Source organism: Pongo pygmaeus, chromosome Y (genome assembly GCF_028885625.2).
Source record: "Pongo pygmaeus isolate AG05252 chromosome Y, NHGRI_mPonPyg2-v2.0_pri, whole genome shotgun sequence".
Classification (NCBI taxonomy): domain Eukaryota; kingdom Metazoa; phylum Chordata; class Mammalia; order Primates; family Hominidae; genus Pongo; species Pongo pygmaeus.
In genome coordinates this window covers 4265620-4278254 of record NC_072397.2, presented here as the reverse complement: position 1 = coordinate 4278254, position 12635 = coordinate 4265620, and the positions used below count along the sequence as shown (strand labels likewise).

General features: G+C 37.5%; 1 protein-coding gene across 15 annotated transcripts in view; it reads left to right on the top strand.

Annotated features, from left to right (window-relative positions):
- UTY (ubiquitously transcribed tetratricopeptide repeat containing, Y-linked) overlaps positions 1-11122 on the top strand; it is a 234468-nt gene extending 223346 nt beyond the window's left edge. For 8 of the 15 annotated variants that reach the window (XM_063660969.1, XM_063660967.1, XM_054473301.2 and 5 more), the window contains 2 exons: positions 8357-8527; positions 9662-11122. In XM_063660969.1, the coding sequence (XP_063517039.1) occupies positions 8357-8527; positions 9662-9688 (198 nt within the window). In that variant the 3' untranslated portion in view covers positions 9689-11122. Of the gene's footprint in view, positions 1-8356; positions 8543-9661 lie in introns of all 15 variants that reach the window. The other 7 variants (XM_054473300.2, XM_063660964.1, XM_054473304.2 and 4 more) reach the window with 2 other exon arrangements.
- Positions 11123-12635: the final 1513 nt, after the last annotated feature.

Sequence of the window (12635 nt, the reverse complement as noted above, 5' to 3'; positions counted from 1 at the left end):
AATTTGATATGTATTCTGACATAAAAAAAGCTTTTAAGTTTCTGAGCAGACGACTATGTTGTGTGTTTCAGAAAAAAAGTTGGTTGATTGCCGAGACCAGCTCGGTCGGGGAGACCCTGACCCAGCTTATGTAGAGGAATTAAAGACACACACACAGAAATATAGAGGTGTGAAGTGGGAAATCAGGGGCGTCACAGCCTTCAGAGCCGAAAGCCTCAAACAGATTTACCCACGTATTTATTAACAGCAAGCCAGCCATTAGCATTGTTTCTATGGATATTAAATTAACTAAAAGTATCTCTTATGGGAAACTAAGGGATGGGCCAAATTAAAGGAATAGGTTGGACTAGTTAACTGCAGCAGGAGCATGTGCTTAAGGCACAGATCGCTAATGCTATTGTTTGTGGCTTAAGAATGCCTTTAAGCGGTTTTCCACCCTGGGTGGGCCAGGTGTTCCTTGCCCGCATTCCCGTAAATCCACAGTCTTCCAGCGTGGGCGTTGTGGCCATCATGAACATGTCACAGTACTGCAGAGATTCTTCTTGTGGCCAGTTTTGAGGCCAGTTTATGGCCAGATTTTTGGGGGCCTGCTCCCAACATGTCCCCCACCTTTGATTTGCAAATCGATAAAAGCAAGGGCAGCTTTGTCACTGTGAGCTACTTCTCACAGGAGTCAGGATCCATGTGTGCAGACTAGACAAAGAGAAACAACACAGATTAAAAGCACAATCATCATTGAAATCACAGAGCTTCCAAGTGTTTTTATCCATATTAATGGGTTACTAGCTGCTAATTTATCTGTAACTCCTTCAAGCACTCTAGTTCCTGGCATTAAGGTCAGGGGTGCCTGGGATGTTTTAAATATTCGTTCTTTAATTTTGTAATATCCAAAGACAAGTTTGTAGAGTGTCTTTCTAGATGATTTTTTATTCTTTCCCAAATTTTGATCTTATTAAGAGCTATTAATAGTTTCTACAAATCCTTATGTTTAGCTCCTACAACAAGCCGTATCATTTGAGGTTGAGGTGCCACTATACCACCATAGTTCCAGATAATAGGAACTTTTGCTGTACTTCTTATCATCACTGCCATCTGACCATTTTGTTCAGACCAGCTGAACATAGTATGGCCATGGCATGCAGACTGAGAGGTGCAATTTAAGCTAAACATCCCCTTAGGGGACCAATCAATAATGATTCCATAGGAATCATTGTGCAGCACCTCTGTCTATTCTGCAATGCAATCTTCCGCAACAAGTACGTTCATTATTTCTGGCCAGGTTCTATTTTGTTTACAAATAGGTTTTTGAAGGCAGTATGCCTCAATTATAGGAGCAGATTTATTATGGTAAATACTGAGATCAGAAAGCGTGTGTAACTGTGTCATAGAGTGATTGCATCCAGGCATTATTGCCAGCCAAGATTGGTAAATATGCCCAATAAGTATAATTGTTCTCTGTGTCAGCCCTTATTGAAGGAATACTCATGGCAGTGATGATAACCGCTATCATAGCTACCATTAAATTACTCATTGTGACTGGTTGTCCTGCTTTCCTCAGGTTTTCTTCTGCCATCTATGACAGCTTCTTGGTCTGTCCCTAGGGAGTTGGCTGTGTTCAACAGGTGTTGCTTGTGACACCTGGGGTGCTTCTCAGTGTTAGTCTCAACATGGCTGCAACTGGGGGATCCTCAGGATCCTCCCAGAATCTCTTCCTTAGCATCTGGCTCATGATAAGGTTTCAGGTGTCTTGTTGGTATCAAAATTGGCTGTAATTTTGGCCTGGAGAAACACAAGCATAACCTCTACCCCAAGTTATTATTTTACCTATTTCCCAACTTTTTGTAATCGGATCTCTCCACCAAATCAGTTGTTCTGCTTCTGTCTTTACAGCTGGTTTCTGTAGATGCTATTCAGCTGCTGATAACATCTGGCCTTTGGGCAGGCTCAAAAACTTTAAAGTGAATAATGCTAGTCAGTTGCATCTGCGGTATTCCATATTCTCAGTCTCCCCCTTTCTGCTTTTGCAGCTGTTGTTTTAGGAAGAGATTCATTCTTTCCACTATGGCTTGTCCTTGAGAATTGTATGGGATACCAGTAATGTGTTTAATATTCCACATAGAGAAAAATGTAGCTAGAGCTTGTAGTATAGCCTGGGGCATTGTCTGTGTTAATAGAAGCTGGAATGCCCATCACCGCAAAACACTGCAAAAGATGACGTTTAACACAGGCAGAAGACTCTCCTGATTGGCATATAGCCCAGACAAAGTGAGAAAAGGTGTCCACATGTACATGTATGTAAGCTAGCCTCCCAAATGAGGGAACATGTGTGACATCCATTTGTGAAAGAGAATTAGTTTCCAGTCCTCGAGGATTAACTCCTCCTGTAAAAGATGAAGAATATACCATCTGGCAAGTTAGGCATCGCTGGATAATAGCCTTAGCTTCTTTCCAGGTAGTGCTGTATCTGCGTTTGAGACTAGAGGCATTAACATGGGTTAAATTGTGAAAGTGTCTAGCATTAGGTATAACATTAGCAACTAGCCGATCAGCCATTTGATTCCCTTCAAAGGTCCTGGAAGAGGCGTATGAGCCCTAATGTGAGTGATGTAAAAAGGGTGCATTCTACTTCTAACTGCTGTTGCAGTTGAGGAAATAAAGTCATCAGTTGTTCATTTGTATGAAATCGTAACTGAGCATTTTCAGTTAACTGTGTGGAATGAACCACGTATGAAGAATCAGAAATCACATTAATAGGTATATCAAAAGCAGTCAATACCTCAATTACAGCTACAAGCTCCACTTTTTGAGCTGAAGTATAGAGCGTCTGGAAAACTTTACCTTTTGATCCAAAATAAGAAGCTTTACCATTACTAGACCCGTCTGTAAAAACATTCTCAGCACGTTCAATTGGTTTAAATTTAGTTATTTTAAGGAGAATCCAATTAGTTAATTTCAAAAACTGAAACAGCTTCATTTTAGGAAAATGATTATCGAGAATACCCACAAAGTCAGCTAAATGGGTTTGCCAAGTAAGACTATTTATAAAAGCTTGCTGTATTTGTGCCCTTGTGAGAGGCACAATAATTTTTCCATGATCATAACCATGTAATTTAACAATCCAAGTTCTCCCAATCCCTATCGTAGTAGCGATTTGATGTAAATAAGGAGTTAGCGTCTGTGAATTAGTGTGTAGAAGAAAAAGCCACTCTACTAAGTCCTGTTCTTGGACAATAACACCAGTAGGTGAATGCCGAGTTGAAAAAATTAGCAAATCTAGAGTCTTCTCTGGATCTGTTCTATTTATTTGAGCTTTATTGACTTGCTTCTCAATCAGTTGTAACTCTGTCTCAGCCTCCTTTGCTAATTGCAGAGGGCTAGTGAGACTAGGATTTCGTCTAAGGATAGAAAACAGATTACTCATAGCATAGGTAGGAATGCCTAGAGCAGGTTGTATCCAATTAATGTGCCCTAGTAATTTTTGAAAGTCATTTAATGTTTTTAATTGATCCCTACGTATGGTTACTTTCTGTGGCACAGTGGGTAGTGTCATTTACTAAGATCCCCAAGTAGAAGTAGGGAGTAGTAGTCTGAATTTTGTCAGGAGCTATAATTAAGCCAGCGTGAGGAATCACATTTTACAAGTGATCATAACATTGGAGTAATATTTCTCAAGTGGGGGCAGCACAAAGGATATCATCCATATAGTGCATAATATAACACTGAAAATTTTTTACGAGTAGGTTCAGTTGCTTGCCCTACATACTTCTGGCAAATCGTTGGACTGTTTAACATGCCTTGTGGCAACACTTTCCAATGATAACGCTTAGCAGGCTGCAGGTTGTTTACTGCAGGAATTGTAAATGCAAACAGTTCACAGTCTTGCTCAGCTAAAGGGATAGTAAAGAAACAGTCTTTTAAATCTATGACTATTAAAGGCCAATTTTTTGGAATTATAGCAGGAGAAGGCAGTCCTGGCTGTAATGCTCCCATAGGTTGTATAACTGAATTGATGGCTCTTAAGTCAGTTAGCATTCTCCATTTACCTGATTTTTTTTTAATTAGGAAAACTGGAGAATTCCAAGGGGAAAATGTTGGAGCTATGTGCCTGTTTTCTAATTGTTCAGTAACTAATTTCTCTAAAGCCTCCAGTTTCTCTTTACTTAGCAGCTATCGTTCTATCTAAATTGGCTTATCTGTTAACCATTTTAAAAGTATAGGTTCTGGAGGCTTAACAATGGCCACCATCAAAAATTATTTCCTAATCTTTGGCAAGAATTTTGTCTTTCTGCTTGAAGCGGTTCCTTCAAACCTTGCAAGTTTTCTTCTAGTCCCATACCAGTGACATACCCCATTTTATGCATTGTATATTGACTTTGAGGGCTATATAATTGTTCTGGAATTAGAACTTGTGCTCCCCATTGTTGTAACAAATCTCTTCCCCATAAATGTATAGGTACAGAAGTTATAATTGGTTGAATAGCCCCAGGTTGTCCATCAGGCCCTTCACAATGCAAAGTATAACTACTTTGATATACTTCAGGGACTTTACCAACTCCAACTATGTCAAATTGAGCGGTTTGAATTGGGCACGTGGACGGCCAGTGCTGTAGAGAAATGACTGAAATGTCCGCTCCTGTATCTACCTAACCTTTAAATTCTCTTCCCTGAATAGTTATTTTACAGGTAGGACATTTATCAGTAATTTGATTCACCAAATAAGCTGCTTTGCGTTGTTTATTTGTGCTTCCAAATCCTCCTGTTCATTTAATTACACTTTTTCCCATTCCCACATACGGCACAATCAGGAGCTGTGCTATACGCTCTCCTGTCTCTGCTTTCCAGGGAACAGAAGTAGGTATAACAATTTGAATTTCCCGTTAGTAATCTGAATCAATGACTCCTGTATGTATTTGTACCCCTTTTAAACCTAAACTAGACCTTCCTAAAAGGAATCCTGTTATCCCCACTGGCAAGGGTCCACAGACTCCTGTTGGGACCTTTTGAGGGGGTTCCCCAGGCAGAAGGCTCACAGCTTTTGTATAGCATAAATCTACTGCGGTACTACCAGCTGTGGTGGGGGACAGACATTGTATGGGGGTGAGGGAATGGCCTGAGCTGGAAATGCCCCAGTTTAGAATGGGACTCAGGGCAGGCCCCTCATGGCGTTTCCCGAAATCGGGTTCCCTTCTTTATCAAACTTAGAGTGATATTGATTTGCCCAATGTTTTCCTTTTTTACATTTTGGACATATTTCAGGCTCAGCAGTTTTCTTTTTTCCCCTACCTGGGGCCTGACTCGCTGATTTTTTCTACATTCTTTTTTAGTGTGACCATGCTTCCCACAGTTAAAACAAGCTCCAGGAAATGGAGTATTTCCTTTATTCACTCTCAGTCCTGTCATTGCCTGGGCCAACAAAGTAGCTTTATGCAGATTACCTCTGATACCGTCACAGGCCTTGATATAATCCACTAAATGTGCTTTTCCTCTGATAGGTCGCAGAGCAGCCTGGCAATTGGGATTAGCATTTTCGAAAGCTAATTACTGCAACACTATATCCTGAACAGCCGAATCTGCCATCATCTTTTTAAGAGACTCCTGTAACCGAGCTATAAAATCAACGTATGGTTCTCTTGGTCCCTGTTATATAGCACTAAATGAAGGGTATTGTTCTCCACTTGAAGTGATTTTTTTCCCAAGCTCTAACGTACACTCCTCTAAGCTGTTCTATGGCATCATCCTGCATGACCAGTTGTGCATCTAAACCAGCCCAACCGCCAATCCCCAAAAGTTGGTGTACAGTTATATTGGTTTGAGGTTGGGCTTGGGCGTTGGGAGCAGCCTGAATGGAAGCTTCATCTGCCCGCCAAGTTTTGAATTGTAAGAAATGAGCAGGAGTTAGATAAGCTCGAGTAAGAACGTCCCAGTCAGTAGGAATCATCCTACTGAAAACAGCAACATTCTTTAACGGTCCCATTACAAAAGGAGAACCTGGTCCATACTGATTTATATCTTATTTAAATTCTTTGATTAATTTAAAAGAAAAAGGCTCAAATGTAGCTATAATATTTCCCTGTTGATCTAGAGGGTGTATTCTAACAGGGAACTGCCAAGCCTCTATATCACCCTCTCGTCTAGCTTGCTGAATTCCCGCCTGAATAGAACTAAGAGCGGTCGCTCAAGGCACTGCTCAAACAGCCACTGGGGCAACTACTTTTTGCCCAGTGTCCTCTGGAAAAGAAAGATCTGGAGGGTCTTTTTCTTCAAAATAATAGGGGATGCAGAAGGGTAGGGATGAACCTCACCTTCCTTTGCCACTTCAGCTTCAGTTGGTAAATAAACATGCTCTGTAACCTCTTTTGTTATTTCACTATACTCTCCTTCCTCGTCATCATCAATGTGAAAAAGTTCCAAGGTGGAACGAACCACACCCCACACTTGTGCCATTGTTACCCTGATGCTTCCAAGCTCCCCTTCTTACTCACCAGGGGGATTGCTTTAAGAGTACTCGGGTGTCCTCCAGCTAGTTTTCCATTGCAACCATTGCCCCATCGTCCCTTCGACCTGGATTCAAGCCCCCACAAATGGGCACCACTTGCCGAGACCAGCTTGGTTTAGGAGGCCCTAACTCAGCTTACGTAGAGAGATTAAAGACACACACACAGAAATATAGAGGTGTTAAGTGGGAAATCAGGGGTCTCACAGCCTCCAGAGCTGACAGCCCTGAACAGAGATTTACCCACATATTTATTCACAGCAAGCCAGTCATTAGCATTGTTTCTATAGATATAAAATAAACTAAAAGTATCCCTTATGGGAAATGAAGGGATGGGCCAAATTAAAGGAATAGGTTGGGCTAGTTAACTGCAGCAGGAGCATGTGCTTAAGGCACAGATCACTCATGCTATTGTTTGTGACTTAAGAATGCCTTTAAGTGGTTTTCCGCCCTGGGCGGGCCAAGTGTTCCTTGCCCTCATTCCCGTAAACCCACAATCGTCCAGCATGAGTGTTATGGCCATTATGAACATGTCACAGTGCTGCAGACATTCTGTTTATGGCCAGTTTTGGGGCCAGTTTATGGCCAGATTTTGGGGGTCCTGCTCCCCAACAGTTGATAATTGGATAGAGTGGAGATAGAAAGCAAACAAGTCAGTGTGGACACTATTAGTAGAATGGTCTTAGGAGGTGTTAATGAAAGTCCTAGACTAGAACATAACCTTAAGAATGTAAAAAAAAGGGAGATGTTCAAAAGTGTTTATTAAGTTGTAAAATTACCAGCACAGTTGATCCAATGTGGGAATTAATGACAAGTAGAAGAACCCTAAATTTGCTCCTCAGCTTGCTAGAGTACTGTTACTCCTGTTGATAGTAACAGAGAGCTTCATGAACTCTGGAATTTTAACACCGCTGTTTAAAGTGACTTAAGATAATGAGGATTTGGCTTTTTTAACTGAAGAAATCAAGCAGAAGTCTGAAGATGCTTGACTAAGAAATTAAGTCTAATCTAAACCTTTAAATTTGTAATTCTGAGATGAACTGATTAAATTCATTGGCAATTTTTAAATTGTATAAACTCACCGATGTATATTATTATGAGCTCAAGTAGATTCTAGTTAGGTGTTTAGTTCAGAAAAGTGAATATATTTTTCTAGAATTTGAAAAAAACTATTGTATTCCTCAGTGTTACCTATTATTCTGGCTCAGCCTTTGCAACTCATCAGTGTTTGTCTATAAGATGTACATTTTTTCTCTTGTTACATTAATGTTCATGAATATACTTTTGTTTGTACTTTTTTTTAATATAAGGCTTAAAACAACACTTTTTGTTATTCACCTATCAGTTTCGTTATCTTGAAAAATATCAGATTACGTGCATATTCCAAGATTTTTTATTGTAGTTTTAGCTTCAATGAAGATTAACAACATGATGTGCCCTAGACATCAAAAATGAATGACTTTGGAGCTCAGTCATTCGGGGAACACAATCCTTCAGACACAGAACAACTATGAGTACTCTCACAGAAAAGTGAAAAGCAAATAATGGTCACTTTTATCCGATGGTGCACTGGTATCTTGGTAAAATAAAAATACACTGACCTTTATCAAACTTTGAATTATACTTTAGTGAATGGTCATTATGAGTATTTAATTTCTTTAAAGACAATCTCTAAATATCTAACATTATCCTTTTCTCTGAGTGTGCTACAAAAGAAACCTAGTGTCTCAGACTCACAACCATAGTCTTGTTTTTTTAAGTATTTGAATTTAACCAAAAATCATTGTCCCCATGGTTAAAGTGCTAAAATGAATTCAGATATCACTGTTCAGTACTGTTTATTTGTTTATTTATTTAATATAGGTGGAGGTTTTTAATCTGCTTTTTGTCACTAATGAAAGCAATACTCAAAAAACCTACATAGTACATTGCCAAGATTGTGCACGAAAAACAAGCAGAAGTTTGGAAAATTTTGTGGTGCTCGAACAGTACAAAATGGAGGACCTAATCCAAGTTTATGATCAATTTACACTAGTAAGTCATCAACACGTGAGTACACTTAGTTAGGTGGGTTTAAAGCAATGGTCTTTGACTTTGCTAACTGATAAATATGTGTTAAGAAGAAACTTAAATTTTCCATTGGTGCAGTACATACTTTGTAAGGAGAAATATTAGTAGCCTTCCTCATATTTCATGTTAATTTTTCTATATGAAACTGATGTTTATTACCATTTTTGCTTCTCAGTGAGAATGCCCCCGAAGAATAGTTACACTAATTACATGTGTAAATCTCTGTAAGTTTTTAGAATATTTTTTAGTTTTTATGTTGCTTACATAACTTATAAAACCTTTGTACATGTAGGTTACTTAATTTTTCTGTAGTAATTATCTGAAAGAAATGTGTGGGTTTTTTTCATGTACTTTGTGGTTTTACAGATTCCCAGAAGAGTTCGCCTGATAGCACTACTTGATGGGGCTTGCTTGACTAGATTATATGAGATATAAGACTCATGAAAAATATGTTCAGTGTCATCTAGCTGTGGCATTTTCATAAGCCAATTGTTAGTGAAATTTTAATTAACTGTAAAATTATTTTTCCACACAACTTTTAGCAATCTAAAAAATTTGTTAACTTCTAACAGTATTCCAAACGTTATTCACTAAATGATGAAAAATGGAGGTAATAGCGCAGCACTCTTAAAGAACTGATTCCAATGGAGAAAGTAAGAGCATCTCAACTGGGCGCAGTGGGTCACGCCTGTAATCCCAGCACTTTGGGAGTCCAAGGCAGGCAGATCACCTGAGGTCAGGAGTTCAAGACCAGCCTAACCAACATGGAGAAACCCCATCTCTACTAAAAATACAAAATTGGCCATGCATGGCGGTGGATGCTTATAATCCCAGCTACTCAGAGGCTGAGGCAGGAGAATTGCTTGAACCCAAGAGGCAGGGGTTGCAGTGAGCCGAGATTGCACCATTGCACTCCAGTCTGGGCAACAAGAGCAAAATTCTGTCTCAAAAAGAAAAAAAGGAAAAGAGCATCTCTCTTAGGAAACTGTTGAGATTTCGTGTGTCTTGTAAACTCATTTCATAAAAAGGCTTTTATAGTCATGAGCTACCAAACACTATTAAGGATTTATATAACAAAATCTTAACTTTTATTTCTAGGCTCTTTCATTATCATCCTCATCTTGATATAGTTCCATGAATATTAAATGAGATTATTTCTGCTCTTCAGGAAATTTCTGCACCACTGGTTTTGTAGCTGTTTCATAAAACTGTTGACTAAAAGCTATGTCTATGCAACGTTCCAAGAATAGTATGTCAAGCAACTGGACACAGAGTGCTGCCTCCACTTCAGGACTTAACATGCTGATCCAGCTGTACTTCAGAAAAATAATATTAATCATATGTTTTGTGTACGTATGACAAAACTGTCAAAGTGACACAGAATACTGACTTGAAGACAGCGTTTTTTATGTTTCTCTATTTCTGGGCTGATGAATTAATATTCATTTGCATTTTAACCCTGCAGAATTTTCCTTAGTTAAAAACACTTTCCTAACTGGTCATTTCTTCATAAGATAGCAAATTTAAGTCTCTTCTCGATCAGCTTTTTAAAAAATGTGTACTATTATCTGAGGAAGTTTTTTACTGCTTTATGTTTTTGTGTGTTTTGAGGCCATGATGATTACATTTGTGGTTCCAAAATAATTTTTTTAAATATTAATAGCCCATATACAAAGATAATGGATTGCACATAGACAAAGAAATAAACTTCAGATTTGTGATTTTTGTTTCTAATCTTGATACAGATTTACACTATTTATAAATACATATTTATTGCCTGAAAATATTTGTGAATGGAATGTTGTTTTTTTTCCAGACGTAACTGCCATTAAATACTAAGGAGTTCTGTAGTTTTAAACACTACTCCTATTACATTTTATATGTGTAAATAAAACTGCTTAGTATTATACAGAAATTTTTATTAAAATTGTTAAATGTTTAAAGGGTTTCCCAATGTTTGAGTTTAAAAAAGACTTTCTGAAAAAAATCCACTCTTTGTTCATTTTGAAACCTAACAATTACATGTATTTTATATGTGTGTGTGTATGTGTACACATGTATAATATATACAGAAACCTCAATATATAATTGTATAGATTTAAAAAGTTTTATTTTTTACATCTATGATAGTTTTTGAGGTGCCTATTATAAAGTATTACTCACAGAAGTATGCTGTTTTTAAAGTAAATGTCTTTTTGTGTGATTTATTAAGTTGTAGTCACCATAGTGATAGCCCATAAATAATTGCTGGCAAAATGTATTTTATAATAGTAGAAAACATATAGTCAGTGAAGTAAATATTTTAAAGGAAACATTATATAGATTTGATAAATCTTGTTTATAATTAAGAGTTTCTTATGGAAAAGAGATTCAGAATGATAACCTCTGTTTTAGAGAACAAATAAGTGACTTATTTTTTTAAAGCTAGATGACTTTGAAATGCTGTACTGTCCTGCTTGTACAACATGGTTTGGGGTGAAAGGGAGGAAAGCATTAAAAAATCTATATCACTAGTAAATTGTAATAAGTTCGATTAAAACTTTTATTTCATATGAAAAACTTGCTAATTTAATATTACCTCATTTGATAATAATACTTGTCTTTTCTACCTCTCCTTTCTGAAGCATTTTTATTTTAACACATTCTTCTTTGTAACAGCTTTCCAGAGAGCTTTAGTGAAGAATCATAGAATGCTTTAATAGAAGCTATTTAAATATCAAAAGGGAATTTATAGTCTTACCTGGTGAAATGTCTTGATCATTGTGTTATTCCAGACAAGTTTGGAATATTTTGGCTTCCTAGAAATAGTTGTTAGAAAACTCATGAAGATATTTTATTAAGTTAGGGAATTGAAATCTGTTAGCAGTAATCATCACATACCTAATTTCAGAAAAAAAATGCAATTTGTAATTAAGGAAGAAAAATAATAAGTACTTCTAGACATTTTAAATGCTGATATTTTTGTAATTTTCTTGCAAATTCTCTTATTCAGAAATCATTGAGATTAAAATTCAGGACTTTTTTCCCCCCTCTCAAACAAAAACTACATATCAACCATCAGGAAACATCTAGATATAGCTCTGGTAAGAGCTATACCTGAACTTTTCTTAACCGGTTGTTTTGTATTACTAACATAACCTCTTATGTCTTAACTCTTTTTTAAGATGATTTATGGCTTGGATTACTATATGTTGAATTTACAGAATTGACCTAGTCATGAAAATGACTTTACCTGTTTATCTTTTACACTTTTTTTGTTATTGTTGTTTTTGTTTTTGTTTTTTGAGATGGAATCTCACTCTGTCACCCAGGCTGGAGTGCAGTGGAGTGATCTTGGCTCACTGCAACCTCTGCCTCCTGGGTTCAAGCTCTTCTGTCACAGCCTTCCGAGTAGCTGGGACTACAGGTGTGCGCCACCACGCCCTGCTAATTTTTTGTATTTTTAGTAGAAACAAAGTTTCACCATATTGGCCAGGGTGGTCTCGAACTCCTGTCCTCATGATCCACCTTCCTCAGCCTCCCCAAGTGCTGAGATTACAACCATGAGCCACTGCACCTAGCCCTTTTACATGTTTCTAATGCATATTTGGATTATCTTTTGAAAGTAGTACTTTTCAGAAGCTTGCACTCTTTAAAAAGGCAGAAAACCAAAACTGAAAATCAAATATATCACTAGTTTGGCATTAATCCAGATAAATGAAGTTCTGTTATCTACTTTAATCAATTTATCACCTTTGTAAGTTGCATTTTGGAGATTTTTTTTTTTTTAATTCTTTTTTGTTGTCCTTTTTACTGCTGGAGGTGTGAAGTTGCTCAAGCTGACCCTACCTATGTGCCTTTCAATAAAAGAAATTTATAGCACACACATTGTTCAGAAAATAATCCAGTAGTTGCATAAAACAGATACTTTTCCCAAAAGAAAACAAGAACTATGTGGAAAACAGCCATATTCTCTTTCTCAGCAGTTAAACATGAAGTTTTCTTAGACTGATTTGCATTTCTGCCATGTATATATAATCTGGCTTGCTTAATCGGCTTCTGCTTTTTTTTTTTTTCTGAGACAGAGTTTTAC